Genomic DNA, 17,008 nt, shown 5'->3' with positions numbered 1-17,008 from the left:
CTATCGTGTGCGTAGTTTTAACGTACCAAGCTACTAGTTAGCTAAAGCTAATGTCGCATTTGTGCGAATTGGACCACACCACAGGAGCCTATGCCACGAGTAAGTCTTACGTGGGTTAAAACAATTCTTAAAATACTGAAACTTCTTTGATTTAGTTGATCTTTTTCAAATACTCACTATTTTCTACTTAACGAGATTCGAACAATGATATATAATACAAAGAAACCTGGACAAAACCACAAAAGGTACAACTTTGTGGCCTCGTATCTTTTTGGAACTTAAACCGATTAAACTTTGAGGTCTCTTAAATTTATATCCTTACAACTTTGAGCATACTGCTAGAAACTAGTTTTATATAGTTTATAATACGTTACGTTTTTTTGAATAGTTAAAGCTACCCGAGTTTGTGTGTTAACCTATTTTATATCTCGTTAAACCTCAATACAAACAGGCATAACAAATGCATGTACATAACAAAATTGAAGAATGTATTTTATTTCCATCATACTGAAACTGTGTACATTTAACCCTTATTAACCCTTAGTTTAGACGACTAAAGCTAAAGCATGATTTTATTGTATTACACAAGAATATATCCATAAACAGTTATTAAATTAGAAAGTATATAATGTTACGTATTTGTGCTCTGAACACGAAATCGATATTCCGCTGAAAGCCTTTTCTCCTTAACGAACTGCTATAATATCAGCAAGGCTAAAATACCCAGTGTATAAATTAGTTCAACCTTTTTCATCTGGATCCCGTAGATCTCCTCTGGTTGTTCAACCTTTTTAGACGGTACAAATTAGTGCTAACTTAAAACTCCCTGCTTAAATCTAAAAGCTTTTACCTTAATGAATAAAGTTGTGGAAAAATCAAGTAACTCCTAAGAAAGTTCTGTTCCATTTATCGCCTTGAGCCTGTGTACACACGGCTAAGTCTGTACAAGCACTATGTTGCTAACAGCAGTTAAAACAGCAATATTAAAATTGGGTTTTGAGAACACCCAACAGTCATTCTTGTACTTAAGATTACTCTTGGAGGTTTAATCTGTTGCTGTTAATCCATTTAATTTTAAAACAACTATACTAACTGGGACGCTTGGTTTCCGGCATGCTCATGCATTCTCTTGGAAACTGAAACAAAAGCAAAGTAATGGGTTCCGATTAATAAAAAAAACTAACTACTATCGACAAGGTTCTTTTAAACAAACTCCCAGTATGTGAAATAATTGATTGACCGAAATAGTAGAGGTGCCAATAGTAGTAATTTTTAACAGTTGTAAACTTACTGATTTCTTGTCAAGGTATTTTTTGACGGGAGGAGCTTAATAGAAGATGTGACTGACTTAGAGAGGAAAAGGACGTACTTAAGTCCATAAATTGGCTATATCCCGTTGAATAATTGTTGAAATCTTTCAAACAGTTAACTTAAACAACGTACAGTCATTTAAAAAACATTTCTGAATACTTTTCTTTGTTTAAAAGTTGCTGTTTAAGGCTTGATGTCATTGGAAAACTTATGCAACATTCATGGATGAAAGACGAGGGACCACAAAAGGTAGTGAACACAATATTTAATTTTGTTTAGTTACTATCCTGTTAAAAAGGGATTTTGGCTCTCTCGACGTATCTTATCTTTAAGAGAATAATATGGCTGAGGCTGGAAATAAATATCAGCTGGAGTGATTTGGCAAATATACCTTTAAGTTTCGAAACTATCAACCCCCTCGTAAGTAACGATAAACGTCACGGCTGTTAGCAAATCGCAAAAGGAGGGACCGTCCGATAACAACAACACACTTGTGACCTCAAACGTTGATGTTTCTGTTTCGAAACAATAAAAATAACTGATAGAGCAAGTGTAAAACTTATCCGATGATTGTTGTAGATGACCCTGAAAAATTTTATTACAAAGACCGATTACGTCCAAACGTTTATTTCAAGAAAATGTTATTTTATTACGACGGACCGACTTACATATGGTACCATTTCGGCAATGCGAAGTAGAGAAAGGAAAAAGGTGCAAAATCAGAAAGTAAAATGGATCGTTACTTTCGCAACTTAACGGTATTTCGAGTTTCTCTTGGTTGTGAAATTATCTGTTATTACTTACTCATTTCTTCTGATGAAATTCTAGAGTGACGTCATCGCCAATAAGTACAAAAGGCGCCCAGTACCTCACATCACTGTACTTGTCTGATTCTCTGAGATCTTTCATGGCCTGGTTCAGAGACTCGCTTGCACTTCTTTCTTCTACAAGGCGCTGGTAGAAACTTCTCATAAATTCCAGCGTGGCTTCATCATCGATCGCCCATAGTGACACCAGAACAGAGCGAGCCCCAGCACCCATGAAGGCACGTGCTATACCGACCACACCTTCAGCTTTGATCTCTCCTCGACCACTGTGACAGCAGCTTAGGACTACTAGCCTTGCTCGTAGTTTAACATCAAGCACATCTGCCATTGACAAAATATAATCTTCCTTCGTAGGGATCGGGGATGTTCGCTCTGGGTCCGGAGTTAGAGCAATTTCACCAGTTTCCATGCATCCATGTGCTGCAATATGAACTAAAGCAACTGAGCTGAGTTCTTTTAGCACTTCGAGTTTCGTTGCTTTCTTTCCAATCAGAGGCGTCACGTTGAGAATCTTTCCGATCATTTCTACTTCTTTTCTTGCGCACGGAAGAGGATCCAGGAACTTTTCACCGTTGCTGTTGGTAACTTCTTCTACCCATGGATCTCCCACAAGTAATGCACCACTCCTATTATGGTATTCGTCTGGGCAGTCTGCAATCAACTTCAAACTTGTCAACGAAGGAATCAACCGGATTCTAAACGAGTCACACAGGTATTTGGAATCCGCATCCACCAATGCAGCATACGGAGCTAGCCACAGTGGTCCATCTGGGACAATGATCAGCTCATCACCTTGAACCAGGTCCGCAATCTGCTGAATTAGGATGTTATACAAGGTGCTCAAAGACCTCTCTTGTAGTACAAACGATAGAGAGTTTTCCCCGTCAGAATTGTCATCCGCCATGTGACGATTTTCTCTTAAAGGATCCAAAGAACGATTCTCGCATCTGACTTCAAAGCCAAGGCGAATTTGTCGAAAGGTATTTTTTATCAACGACTGAAAAAAGGCGGTGGCATCATTTAATACAGAATGGGCCTCGCCAATTTCTTTCGTTCTTAAACGAACATGTCCTTCTTTTGAAAAAACCCAGAGATGGATCTTACCCCTGCCAAATGCCTGAAAAACTGTACTTGATGGAATAGAGCGTTTCAGTTGAAGATGTTGCTCTTCTTCTTCCTGTAACAGGGTCTGACTTTCTCTAATGCCAAATTGTGATGACATAAGATCAGAAAGAGCTTGGGCTCGTCCTTTCTCAGCAGCAAATAAAGCTTCAACCACCTTGCCTTGCTTTAACAGTACCTTCCACAAACCAATGTATGCAACGTCAACTGCATTTCTATAGCCAATTTTCCACTCATCTTTACTTTGAAGAAGGTTTCTCACATGATTGAATAATGTTACGCTAAGTTTGTAATATTCCAAGGCTTTGGGAAAGAAACCCAGTAGTTCAAAGCAGCTACCTAGTCTATAACAGCTTCCTGCTTCCTGATCCTTGTCTCCTACTTCCTTAGCTATTTTAAGATTCAATTCGTGGTAGCCTATGGCTTTTCTGAAATCGCCGAGATGACGAAAAGCATTTCAAAGATTGCCAAAAGCGCTTCCTTCGCCGGCCTTGTCTCCGACTTCTTTGGCGATTTTAAGTTGCAATTCGAAGTAGTCTATGGCTTTTCTCAAATCACCGAGATCTATAAAAGCATTTCCAAGATTGCCATAAGCAATTCCTTCGCCAGCCTTATCTCCTACTTCTTTGGCGATTTCAATACGCAATTCGTAGTAGTCTATGGCTTTTCTGAAATCACCGAGACATTGAAATACATTTCCAAGATTGCCAAAAGCACTGCCTTCGCCAGCCTTGTCTCCTACTTCCTTCGCAATTTTAAGATGCAATTCGTAGTAGTATATGGCTTTTCTGAAATCACCGAATCTTGAAAAAGCATTTCCAAGATTGCCATAAGTGTCTCCCTCGCCAGCCTTGTCTCCTACTTCTTTGGCAATTTTAAGATGCAATTCGTAGTAGTCTATGGCTTTTCTGAAATCACCGAGATTTAGAAAAGCATTTCCAAGATTGCCATAAGCACGTCCTTCGCCGACCCTGTCTTCTACCTCTTTGGCAATTTTAAGATGCAATTCGTTGTAGTCTATGGCTTTTCTGAAATCACCGAGATTTAGAAAAGCATTTCCCAGATTGCCATAAACACGTCCTTCGCCAGCCTTGTCTCCTACTTCTTTCGCGATTTTAAGACTCAATTGGAAGTAGTCTGTGGCTTTTCTCAAATCACCGAGATTTAGAAAACTTATTCCAATATTGCAATTAGCACTTCCTTCGCCAGTCTTGTCTCCTACTTCTTTGGTGATTTTAAGATCCAATTCGCTGTAGTCTATGGCTTTTCTGAAATCACCGAGATGACTAAAAGCATTTCCAAGATTGCGAAAAGCACTTCCTTCGCCAGCCTTGTCTCCAACTTCTTTGGCTATTTTAAGATGCAATTCGTAGTAGCCTATGGCTTTTCTGAAATCGCTGAGATTTAGAAAAGCATTTCCAAGATTGCCAAAAGCACTTCCTTCGCCAGCCTTGTCTCCTACTTCTTTGGCGATTTTAAGACACAATTCGTAGTAGTCTATGGCTTTTCTGGAATCTCCGAGATTACAAAAAGCATTTCCCAGACTGCCATAAGCACGTCCTTCGCTGGCCTTCTCTCCTACTTCTTTGGCGATTTTGAGATGCAATTCGAAATAGTCTTTGTCTTTCCTGAAAACACCAATACTTACAAAAGCATTTCCAATACAGCTATAGGCAGCTCCTTCGGCAGCCTTGTCTCCTACTTCTTTGGCGATTTTAAGATACAATTCGTAGTAGTGTATGGCTTTTCTGAAATCACCGCGACTGACAAAAGCATTTCCAAGACTGCCATAATAACGTGCTTCTCCACCCACTCTTTTGGCATTTGGACAATCTCCGACCTGAAAGAAGGAAATAACGACAAGCGCATTATAGTGACGTTCTGCTCCCACATTGGTTTTGCAGTTTCGGATAACTGTGACCTTTGTAGGCTAACTGCATGCATCTTACGCTTTTTTGGACGCAATGCACTTAACCTGGTAGATTAACAAATATTGTAAATGGCATCGTCTGCTACGTTGAATAACATGTATGTTGGTGATCGTTCTTTGAACGATGTTTAAATGTATTGTGAAGTGCAGACAATCTCTGGCAATCGGTGGTTACCATTCCAGTACCAATGTTTTGTACGACAATAAAATCATAACGTGGCCCACGCGCGTAACAAAACGTCTGTAACTCGGATTTGTTACTTTGTTACATTTTCTAAACTTTTGTATTTTGATGATATCACAAGCTTTGGCGGCTGCAGGTTTGATCCTGGTTAGTTGAATCATGCCGGACTGGTCAACGGTAAGAGGCCTTGTCCAATAAAAGTGAGCCCCTGGACACAATGTGAGGCTCATCGACTCATCCTGCATATCATGGCCAGAACATCCGGACACGCCGAAGCGCACGCGCGAGTTTCGCTCGCAATATGGCCACCAAACATGTATAGGCTTTGTGTGAGTTAAAAGCAATAACGTGAAAAAGAATGACTTCTGGTTTACCTGGTACAAGTGCCGGGATGCAGTCGAGTTCCTGAACGTTTCTTTACCGATTGTATTTGTATTTTATCAGTTGTATTTCACAATTAATGTTCAGTCCTGGCCCTGCTTTTTATTTCCAAACTTGGTGTGTCTTGGCTTATACAACGCTCGATAATCAAGGAGCCTGAATCCACCTCAAAACGATTTTGATGCATCGTAGTAGGTGAAATAATCGTGATATCCCAATTGCCGTGATTGCTTGAGAAAAACAACATATGAAGTACCATTCGCCTAATTTTCACTCCTTGGGGTAATTTCTTCCCCCTGCACTAAATTGCTTTCAAAAACGATTCAGAGCTACACAAGTCAGTTCCACGTTAAAATCGCAAAATCCGCTGTCTGGGATACGATATTTAAGCCGTCTTTGCTCCAATTTCGCCGCAAAAGTCATCATTTGAAAGATCTTTTTGCTCCAGTTTTATTAACATGCAACATTTTTGACAGTGGTCTCCCTACTTCATAAAATATTCCTCTATGTAGGCCGCATTTTTGTGTATCATCATCGATGTATATGAGCTCAAAGTCAGGCTTTCGAATCAGCGGTTATTACCAAGTTTCGTGACAGGTTAATGTACAATGCATCAAAATTCGCCGACTGCAATATCCGCGATTTCTGGCCATAATATGTTGATTACGAAAACGAGAAATTATGTCAGAGTCAGTTACATAGAGAATAGCTTAATAACCTGCCATTCTCCAGACGACAACTCATCACCTGGGAGGACGGCCAACAAGAAGCACGTTCACGGATGCGGTCATTGGCTAACCCGAATGTTGTATTAAAGGACTCATCGTGCCTATAGCACAAGGAACAATCAGTCGTCTATCCAGCTGCCGAAGATGAAGTCGTAATTTGGCATCCAGAACGTTTGTTTTTGAATGTTTTGATGTTTAACAAGTAACCGTTAAAAATTAGAATTTTAGCAAAGCAACATTTAAATGGTTTTTGTATGTTATTATATGTAATATTTTGATCCTCCATTTTACTTGGTACCTTAATTTGTTTTAAATTGCACAGGCTACCGTATTGTTGCTATTGTTAGCGGCTTCTAATGTTTTGACGACGATTTTTTTTCTAAGCAAGATTTAGTGACATTCTGAATATCAATTTCGCGATATCGTATAAACCAGTATATTTAACCCTATTCAGACCGGGGGAGGGGGGGGGGGCTTTTGAGGCACGCGCTGACTTTGAACTTTTATAACTTTTTTAAGATTTAACCAAACGCTGCCAAACTTTCTAAGTTTTCCTAAAATTTATCTGGCAACAATTTGGTAGGGTTGGATGATGTGTCAGCAACTTGACATCACCATGGCAATGGCATTTTGACAGGCATGTTTTCCCAAATTTGTAATTTTGCGTGTTTTTGTTAATAAAAATCAACTTAAATGGAATTATTTTAATTAGGTTTATTTGAGAACACATTTACGTGAGTGCCTAAACTTTTATGCGGAATTTAATCTACATATATTGGTCTAAAAACCGGTGTCTCAGATTTTTCTTTTCTTGCTTCATTATTTTTTTATGAATTTTTAATCTTAAAGAAGCCCTAAAAAAGTTTAAAAATTTATAAAAAATTAATGGAGCAAAAAAAGAAACTGAGACACCGTTTTTTAGACCAATACTGTAGATCAAATTTCACATTAAAGTTTAGGCTCTGACGTAAATGTGCTCTCAAATAAACCTAATGTTGCCCAACATCATAATTACAAACAAAATGCTGACGTTGCTTATTATGGTCTATATGATCAAAACAAAATCCAAAATTACAATCTTTATTCAATAAGCTTTCAGAAAATATATACCTTATTGGGGTTACCATTGATGGTTTGCACACAATTTCACTTGGAACGCAATGTCAAGTATCCTTCCGTGATACCTTAAGTGAACAGAAAGCTAAGATAGAAATAACTTTCCAGTAAAAGAACAAACATTGTCATTGTCAGAAAGAACAAAGTCAATTTAAAATTCCATAAAATGGGTCCTTCGTCAGGGAAATCAGTCATATTCTCCCGGCTCTCTCCCGACCCTTCTTTTTTTGTTGCTCGGCCTTTTGACGATGTCATATAGCTGTACAGGGCCACTTTATTTAATTTTGTTTTCCTTCCGTGGGGGACTTACAGGTGAATTACAGGTGTAAATTTGAATTAAACTTAGGAATTAAATTTGACAGAGAAACATTTTAGTGATTTTTGCCAAACTCGCAAATTTTTTAAAATTAGTAGCCCCTAACGATAGTAACCTCGGGGTACCTGGTTTTTACTGATTATACTGGTTTCTTCTTAAGTTTATGTTATTTTAATATAAAAGGACTCTTGATAACAGTGCCTCTTATACTGATGCGGATGACCAGTTTTTTAAACTCGCTAATCGGTAATCCAGGTTTACCCAGCGACTAACGATTATGACGAGGAGGGCAAAGGAGGTTTCAGATCAAATGCAGAAAAAAGATGTATGGTGTGCGAAAACATGATATGGTGATTGATATGGAGAACTGGAATGCAAAGAAAGGCGGAAAGACGGAATGTAAGAATGGAATTGTGTATTTAAAGGAGAGAGAAATAACTGAGAAAGATTTGTGACATTCTGCATGACAAACTTGCAATGACCGTCAACAGTGTACCCGCACAAAAACATCCACAAATGCACTTGAACATCACCTGACGGCAGGTACCAGGACCAAATCGAGCACACAGCAGTAAATGCTAGTCATCGTGGCTTGCTAAAAACATTGGCCATTGACCATAACTTAATGGTTGCTTTGACGTAACTGAAATTATACAGCTAACCAAATAGAAAGCTGCATTTTTATAAAAATAAAAAATTGAAGTGATACGGTGTGAGCAAGCTGGAAGTACAAGAGGTGAGGCAACACTAAACAATGGTCGATAGTGGATGAGAATTGAACCGATAGTAATCAATAAAAGTCGATCGTCGATGGTAAAGTCACAAAACAATCTTTTATCACTGGTCTTCTATTCCCAATATCAATCGAATAATTGGTGTCACCTGCTATCGATTGATATTGATTATAAATAAATTGGCGATTATCGATTTTATTGATTTTTCAATCCATGAAGATCTACTTTTGATATCACTTGAAACCGAGTAAGAGCTTGCCGAAAAAATAAGACAGGAAGAAGATTAAAGGTAAAATATTAAAGGTAAAAGTTGGAGGGGGGACGACGTCATTACTGACCATAATCCCACTGACGTTTGCAACAGAGGCTGCAAAGCAAAGAAGTTGCCCGTGTCATGGTTAAGAGGCCTCAAGGGATTGATCCTGGCAGCTGCCCAATTGAAATGCTTACGGAACCAAGCGAGGAACCTGACAAAAAAGATGTATGGTGTGTGAAAACATGACATGGTGATGGATATGGAAAACTGGAAGGCAAAGATAGGCGGAAAGACGGAATGTAAGAATGCATGGGATTGTTTTGAACCATAACTGAGAAAGATTTATCACTGAGAGCGCTTGTGGCTTTTCCTTTGGTAAGGTGAGCCGATTACCAACGGAATGTAAGAATGGAATTGTTTTGTACCATGCATTTAAAGGAGAGAGAAATAACTGAGAAAGATTTATGACTGAGAGCGCTTGTGGCGTTTCGTTTGCTAAAGTGAGCCGATTACCAACGAGAGTCTGTACTCGTTAGCGAGAAAAAAGTGGAGAAATGTAGATGATTGAAAAGCATGTAGCTTTGTTTTTAACTTGCCGCGGTTACAGTTAGAAACGTATGGAAAATAAAAACTGCGAAGAACGAGAACTTTCTAACAAACTTACTTTGCGTTTCACATTGTGACGACTGAATTCTTTTCTATATTCTCTCCGTCTGGTTTCTGATAGTGATCCTTGTTTTGTTCTTTAACAGACGTGATCCTTAACTCCAATAACTTCTTGTTACTCTTGTCAATCTTTTTCGAGTTGAGAAATGTAACCTGGCATGATTTAAAAAGTTTACAAAGAACTCTATAAATCTTCCACAACAAAGATTAAACCCCTTCAGTGAACCAGGTTTGTACTTGGCTGCTGTAGTAGGGACCGCGCAGCATATGTTTGATTGAGGGGCATGCTCTCCGGGTTAATTTTTAAAATAAATGCTCCCAGAATGGCTAAAAATGCATCCCAATATCCCAGACGCAGTGAGTTCTTTTATTATTTATCAGGCTAATAAATGCCACACAAATAACTACCTCTTAGCACATTGACAAATCTGAATCTGAAAATTTACCAAAGTTGGGTAAACGGTTTTCATTTCGTTGGGCAAATTCATTCGCTACATCTTTAAGGCGAATTTGTTATCTGTTCTTGTCTTGTGGGCATGCAATAAAGCAACATCATTAAACCGTTTTTGGTTTATGTTCGCACGTAACCACGTTTTCATTCATCCTGCCATGGAGAACGATCAGCAAGACTCTTAGCCGCTTTTAAAACATCGGCAAAGCAGTTAATCTAAGTAAACAACGACTTTTATAACATAACTTAAGAGAAAACCTATAAACCATGCCTTACGAACGGCCGCCTATTGCATGTCCTAAAGGAAGAAATCAATTTACCGCGTACCACAACACTCAATGGCGAAAGTTTCATTAATTATCGCATATCTATGATAGCAGTATAACAGTTATTTTTCAATTGGTTAATTTTTTTCCAACATTATTGTGGAGGTTAAAGCCCCCCCCCCCCTCCCAGCCCCCGGGCTATATATGTTGCCCCGATGTAGTCCTGGTTACGCTCCTGATGTTTGATTTAAAAAAAATTGTATTCTCAGTATTTTGTTTTACGAAACAAGGAACAAGTCATGCACGAAATAATAATAGTTTGTGTGTAAAGGATACGGCTAGCCCCTTGTCACACCAAGTGATAGCTTCTCCAAGACGATTCAGCTTCATACAGGCACTCGCTCCTATGATAATAAATAAAACGATAGTAAACTTAGTACAAAACTTCTATACACTTGTTTATGTTGATGTTCATTTCTCATTATAATGTTGCATTTTTATCATACAGTGCAACAGGACAGCAAAGTACACCAGTGTTTCACTTTTGTTATCATATAGCCTGAGCAAGCAGCTATTTATACACAGGCTATGATCAAATGGCTCACTTCTTAAACTCGTCCATAGGCATACCATTACTGGCTTCAAAAAGAGGGAAAAGCCGATTGTATTGAAAATCTACGATGGTTTTTTAGAACTGGTAAAACAGACCGTGTTAAATCCTTCTGCATTTTAGCTATCGAGTTTTGATTGTAAACAATCTCTGAACAATCATTAGCAAAAGGCATTAATTATGAGCCAGCAATTCTATCAGCTGTTTCGATGGCAAGCCCACTGGCGTACGTTTTGTCAAGTGATCAAATCCATGTCAAGCAAGAAAGAACGGAGCAAGGGGATGTAGAAAAACATGCACGCAGTTTTAACAGCTTACCTCTCTCAATTGCCTTAAGGAAAGTTGGCTGTAAGTCAGTGGCAGCCTTTGCATCTCTTAGTGAATTTTCATAACTCCCTGATATAATACAATAAAAAAAGAATATGTAAAAAGAAACTGACAGAGCTGTAATGATCGATTGTGTTGCTGTATATATGAATGGTATTTCAAAAACCCAGTTCCACCTCACCTGACTCCATGGGTGGGAAATAGAGCCAAACAATAACAAGACGGCTCCTTTCGTTTATTTTTAAGCTTAACCGTTCTCCTTTTCAATTTTTTGATAATGTGAAATATTTTTGGTGTTGGAAACATTAAACAATTACTTATCATACTGCTGCATATCTCAACCCATAACATCGCTGTTATTACGACTTGCACCGAACATATCTCATGTATACCATGTCTTGAGTGATCTTAGCATCTAAATGGATGAAAGAAATTTAGCCCATAAAAAACATGGACATTGCAGATTATTACTGAAATAAACAAACATATCCTGACGTGCAAGGATCGACCGACAATTACAGAAAACTCTCTTACTACTCTTACCCAAATGCAAATGTGCTATGGCCCTGTTGCTGTACAGTTTCGCATTCAGTTCGTCATCCTTGCAGTTCACTTTTATTCCTTCCGTGTAGAAGTGAATGGCATTGCTCAAATTCTTCTTGCTGTACTCATGATTTCCTTTACTCTTGTAGATCTCTGCTTTTTCTAATGAAAAACAAAATGTCAAATGAATGTTAAAAATATAATTTGTTGATTTATATAAAATGGTCCCCTTTTCATAGCGTGTTGTATATTTCTATTTTAAGAGCGGAAAGGACAATAATAGACAATAATTTTATTGTCCAATTCCATTTATCTCGTTTCAAACATTTGATCAGCAGGGATTTGCTAAAGCAAATGCATAAGAAAAACCAAGAAAGATTTAATACACCTCGACGTTTCGGAGTCATCGTGGTGTTTCAATTCCATTTATGACCCATTTATATTAGTAAATTTAAATTAACACGTGAAACGAGCACAAATAATCAGTACCATATTTGTACACTAGGTTACCGGTTATTAAACTATCTGTGCGACACTACACGCTCAATTGTGTAATTCATTTTATCAATCCTTTAAACGCCCAGTGGCACATAGGGCATCAACAAGTCGTCTCCATTCCTGTCGGTACTTTGCAAGCCTCCAGGTAAGGTTTAGACAATACTCGTGTCCACCTGTTCTGTCAATTTAAAGAGCTCATTGTTGGAGATCTTTTGTGGCCAAAAGATGTGCAAGATTTTTCGGAGACAAGATGTGTGAAAGCTTTGCAGCTTTTTCAAGTAATGCACAGTTATCCTCCAACATTTAGAACCGTAGAGTAGTACAGAGAGTACACAAGCTTGGTAGATCTTAATCTTCGTTCTTCTGCTGTAGTTTCTGCTCCTCCAATTGTGTAATACGACATGCACATGTTATCGCAATTATTTTGCCTGTACTTTTTTTTATTTACCTCTTAAGCTGTCGTCGTCGTAGTCCGATGCTTTATCAACGGATGCTGTGACCTCGCTTTTATTCCCAGCATTCTTTTGGGCTGTTTCAGTCACGTCTTTCGTGTGTTCATCCTGTATTAAGATAAAAAAGTTCCTTGATTTGTATGTCGTCGGTTTATGGTAGCAAAATCTCTGCATCCCGGTTTAGGATTTCTCAATTTAAAATTCTCAAAACACGAACAATTTGTCAAACCCAGCTGCTCAGAGATCTGGTGATTATACAGGCAATAGACATTGTTGGCTAAGGTCAAGTGTATTTTTAAGCAAGAGAGCATATTTCAGTTAAACGAAAAAAAGGCCTTATGCATTGCCCTATTACTTCGAGATTTCACGTCAAATGAAGTTCACTAAGTCTCCCGGCTTAATATCCAGAACTTTGACTTACCGTACATTTAAAAAATTGACTTTCTGGAACTTTCTTGAGCTCATTGACAGACCTGGTTTTTAATCCTAACAAGGTCTTGTTATTTTTGTCAATCTTCTTTTAGTTAAGACACATAACATTTATTAAATAGACAAGATAAAGAATACGTTTTCACTGGCTCTTGTCTGTGAAAATGGTGTCACTACCGAACAACCTCGTCCGCAAGGCATCACCCGATCCCATCAATTTTGAAAGCGGAGGTAAAAAACTTTGAAAGCGGAGATGCCCTTGAGGCAAGGTTGCAAGCTAAGTGGGTGACTGGGGAAATCATTAAAAACGTCATCGGAAATACAAGATACTTAATGCAATAAAACAGAAAGTTGCTCAGGTCAGGGTGGGTCACGGGGGTAAGTGGTATACTTATATACCTGGAAAACATGCGCCCAGTTTACCCAAAATTTCCCCTCAAAATCATGCAAAATACCAAAATTTTGAAAAACACGATATACGTTATACCCATTTAAGGCCCAATTTTAGTGTGAAAATACTGTCCCTTACACTGTATACCTAAAAACCCTGGCCGACCCTGTCAGTTATGTTGTAAACTTGAGCATTTGTATTTCTCAAACCTTACGCTTACAAGGTTATTGTACCTATTTGAACCCTGCCATAGCTCTACAGGTTTTGTTTTTTAGCCATTTTCGAAAACAGTATAAAACTGGTCAGGTTTTGGCTTTTCAATGTGACCCCAAGGTAGGCATTATATAGCTTGTTTAGGTTGTTGTCCCTGAAAAGCCCCCATAAAAAGGATCAATAAATATTGATATCTTATGAGGTATTTTAGTGTGTAGTATCGCTGTTTATTATATGGCTACAATAGTACGCGCGCTCTGATTGGCTGCTGAGCGGGCATTATTTTCTTGTAATGACCGGGCATTATGGAAATTTTTCTCGGCTCGACGGTTTTTTGAGTTGTGAGTAGAAGCTACTAGCGAGGGGGCAAAAACAACATAAAAAGCCGACAAAATATAACTATCTTTTGAATAACTGAAAGAAACTGATATAAGCATACCGATACTTCTTTAGTATGAGCGACGAAGAGAGCCACAGTGAGCTAGAGCGAGTTTTACCTCCAGTGTTTCTTTCCCTTGATTATACTCTTTTTTTGAATAGTGCTTTTTATAGGCCATGTAATAAATAACTTATTAATCTCGTCCGTTCGGTCATTACAGGGGAACCTCAGACCTCGACCTTGATGTATTGACCTCGCTGTCGCTCGGTCAATACATCAAGGACTTCGGTCTGAGATTCCCCTGTAATGACCTCACTCTCGGTTAATAAATAGTATATATTTTTACGAGTCGTGCAGTATTTTGGTCAGCCCAAAGGGTCAGTCAAAATATAGATGACGAGTAAAATCGTATAGCGATACGACACACAAAAATGTCTGATGAGAGATTTATTATCCAACGTTTTCTCTCCCCAAAATGCTGACTTTCCAGCATTTTACAATCATTCGCACGGTCAATAAGAACACGGAACATGTTAAACCATTGTTAAAGGGCCAGTACAAATATTGTAGAACCGGTCTTGTGGAGTACAAATATCCTGAGATATTTGAACTCGTTTCGCGCTTTTTTTGTACTCCACGAAGAGGAGATGGATAATTAAGGACTGGACTGTAACACTGTAATGAACTGTAAAAAAGAAATTTTATAGTTCAGGGCAAATTCCCGAATGCTATGCATCGTTAGATTCACAAATATTTCTGTCTTTTGCAGAACTATGTCTGGCTTTTGTTGGAGGGATGGCGTATTGCCAAAGGTAACCACTAACCCACTATCACACCACGTGATGGCTTCTTCAAACTGATTCAACTCAACACAGGCACTAGCTCCTGAGGAAAACAATGTAAAAGATTAGCTGACGGATAACTCATTATTTTCCTACATTAGAGTTAAAGCACATCTTGACACGGTAGAAAATCAAGGATCCTGGCGAAAAGTAAAGTTACGTACTTTAAATTGAATCTTTCCAGGCTCGCTCGTTTCCCGATGGAAACGACGACTCTGGGTACGAAGGTGAGAGATAAATTTTAAAACTTGTCACTGGTCGTGTGGGCAGACGCGGTGACCTACTAGTTGTTCGAGTCCTGGCCAGGGCAAATGCGTTGTGTTCTTGGTTAAGACAATAAACTCTCACAGTGCCTCTCTCTACCCAGGTGTATGTATAAATGGGTACGGATGAATTTAATGCTGGGGTGTACCCTTGTGACGAACTAGCATCCCAACTAATGCAGTGGGCATTTGAAATACGCCTGGACCCTTCATACAACTGAAACCGTAACAAGCCTCGCAGTAAAGGACATTTGCATGTCCCGATGCAGACCTTTTTAGCGGCACTAATGGATCACTTTATCATTGCACAATAGAAGTGTTACTTGTAGATCAAGCGCGTTCCAGCGATCATGTTTGCTCACGCAAATTAAAAGAAATAGATGATCTTTCAAAGACAAACTGGCACAGCAGTGCAAATTTGTTTTCTTTCTTATGGTCCAATAACATTTCCCATTCTTCGAAAAATGGCACTTAGCTTAAACCTATAGCCGAGTATGAAACAAATTTCCTTCTCCCATTTCCGTAGTAACTCTATTAATGAAGAAATCACGTCTTGGTTGGAGAATGTTTCGTATCCCGATTTCAGAAACTGCGCGCGCGCGGAGTATGCTACAAAGGATGGCCTCTATGTCGCCCTTCAAAATTATGCCGTGACGTCATTCTGTTTCATTCTGTTGTATGTAGCATAGCGCCATTCGCTTACCTCTAACAATCGCTTTCAGGAAAATAGGTTGTAAATCAGTGGCCGCTTTTGCATCTCTCAGTGAGTCAAGATGATTTCCTGTCGAAGAAATGAACTAAATTTAAATTTATAATTATCATTATTTTAATAATTATTTTGCACTGCCGAATTTGCATGTTGATTATGTATGATGCAGGACGAAAAATAGACTATACCAGAAATCCATTAACAGAGAAGCAAAAGATAGCGAATCACATGTCATACGAGCACTGCTGGTACCGACTTTGGTGTTAAAGGGAGAAACAACGAATTGATTAGTTTTGCCTTTTTAATGGCGAAGAATTCCAAAAGATAGTTTTGTAAAGCATTGAGAAGGATTTTAACGGAGTAAGCCTTTCGACCTCCAAAAGTCAGAACGTAACAGGGCTAGATTACGAGTCCCCATATCAATAGCATTTACATTTAATAACTTGCAAGGATAAGATAAATGTTTTAATGTCTTACATGTAAATGTCTTACCCAATTTGAAATTTGCAATCGCTCTGTTGCAATACAGTTGAGCCTTCAGTTCGTCATCTTTGCAGTTCACTTTAATTCCTTCTGTGTAAAAGTGAATGGCGTTGATAAAATCTCTTTTTCTGTATTCCTCATTACCTTGATTCTTATAAACCTCAGCTATCGCTGAAACGAACAAGAATTGAAATACTGTTAACTTGTTTTAGTAAATAAAATAGTTCTACACCAAAGAGTTAAAAACATGGTAAATTAGTACATATTATCGCCATGTTTTTGGACGGATAATAAACCATTTTCTCTCCACTTTTCTTCAAATACAAAGTGTCTGCCAAGTTAAAAATATCTTGTAGGCCCTACAGTTTGCGGAAGTTTTATATATTTAACTTTTGTATTCTTTAATTTATTAGGTAGCGATTTTTCGATTGAATGTCGTAAGGCTAAAACCAAAGTAATCACTCTAGCCAATCACGAAGGCCACAGACAATCCAGTAAGCTAATCAAAATTGAAACAAAAAAATGTAGCTGGATCGAAGCACGGGGAAACGTGCGTTAAAGAGTCACGATTAGTTTCGTTT

General features: G+C 38.4%; 1 protein-coding gene and 1 pseudogene across 2 annotated transcripts in view; both read right to left on the bottom strand.

The window, feature by feature from the left end:
- Positions 1 to 519: 519 nt before the first annotated feature.
- LOC144647545 (uncharacterized) lies at positions 520 to 5,535 on the bottom strand (annotated as a pseudogene). The gene is made up of 3 exons (XR_013569605.1): positions 5,452 to 5,535; positions 2,116 to 5,190; positions 520 to 1,136 (listed from the first exon to the last, which is right to left on the bottom strand). The product of XR_013569605.1 is annotated as an uncharacterized LOC144647545 (transcript).
- The window catches only part of LOC144647544 (dnaJ homolog subfamily C member 7 homolog), a 12,989-nt gene continuing 942 nt past the window's right edge, over positions 4,962 to 17,008 (bottom strand). The window contains exons 2-11 of the mRNA XM_078507339.1: positions 16,437 to 16,629; positions 15,939 to 16,016; positions 14,948 to 15,015; positions 13,140 to 13,232; positions 12,715 to 12,826; positions 11,769 to 11,930; positions 11,217 to 11,294; positions 10,625 to 10,692; positions 9,570 to 9,700; positions 4,962 to 5,100 (exon numbers count right to left, since the gene is read on the bottom strand). Coding sequence (XP_078363465.1) covers positions 9,578 to 9,700; positions 10,625 to 10,692; positions 11,217 to 11,294; positions 11,769 to 11,930; positions 12,715 to 12,826; positions 13,140 to 13,232; positions 14,948 to 15,015; positions 15,939 to 16,016; positions 16,437 to 16,629 — 975 coding nt within the window. The 3' untranslated portion in view covers positions 4,962 to 5,100; positions 9,570 to 9,577. The remainder of the gene's footprint in view (positions 5,101 to 9,569; positions 9,701 to 10,624; positions 10,693 to 11,216; positions 11,295 to 11,768; positions 11,931 to 12,714; positions 12,827 to 13,139; positions 13,233 to 14,947; positions 15,016 to 15,938; positions 16,017 to 16,436; positions 16,630 to 17,008) is intronic.

The sequence above is a fragment of the Oculina patagonica genome, chromosome 3 (assembly GCF_052425735.1).
Source record: "Oculina patagonica isolate OP01 chromosome 3, crgOcupat, whole genome shotgun sequence".
Classification (NCBI taxonomy): Eukaryota; Metazoa; Cnidaria; class Anthozoa; order Scleractinia; family Oculinidae; genus Oculina; species Oculina patagonica.
Note: the sequence above shows the minus strand (reverse complement) of the source record. Positions and strands in the feature narration are given on the sequence as shown.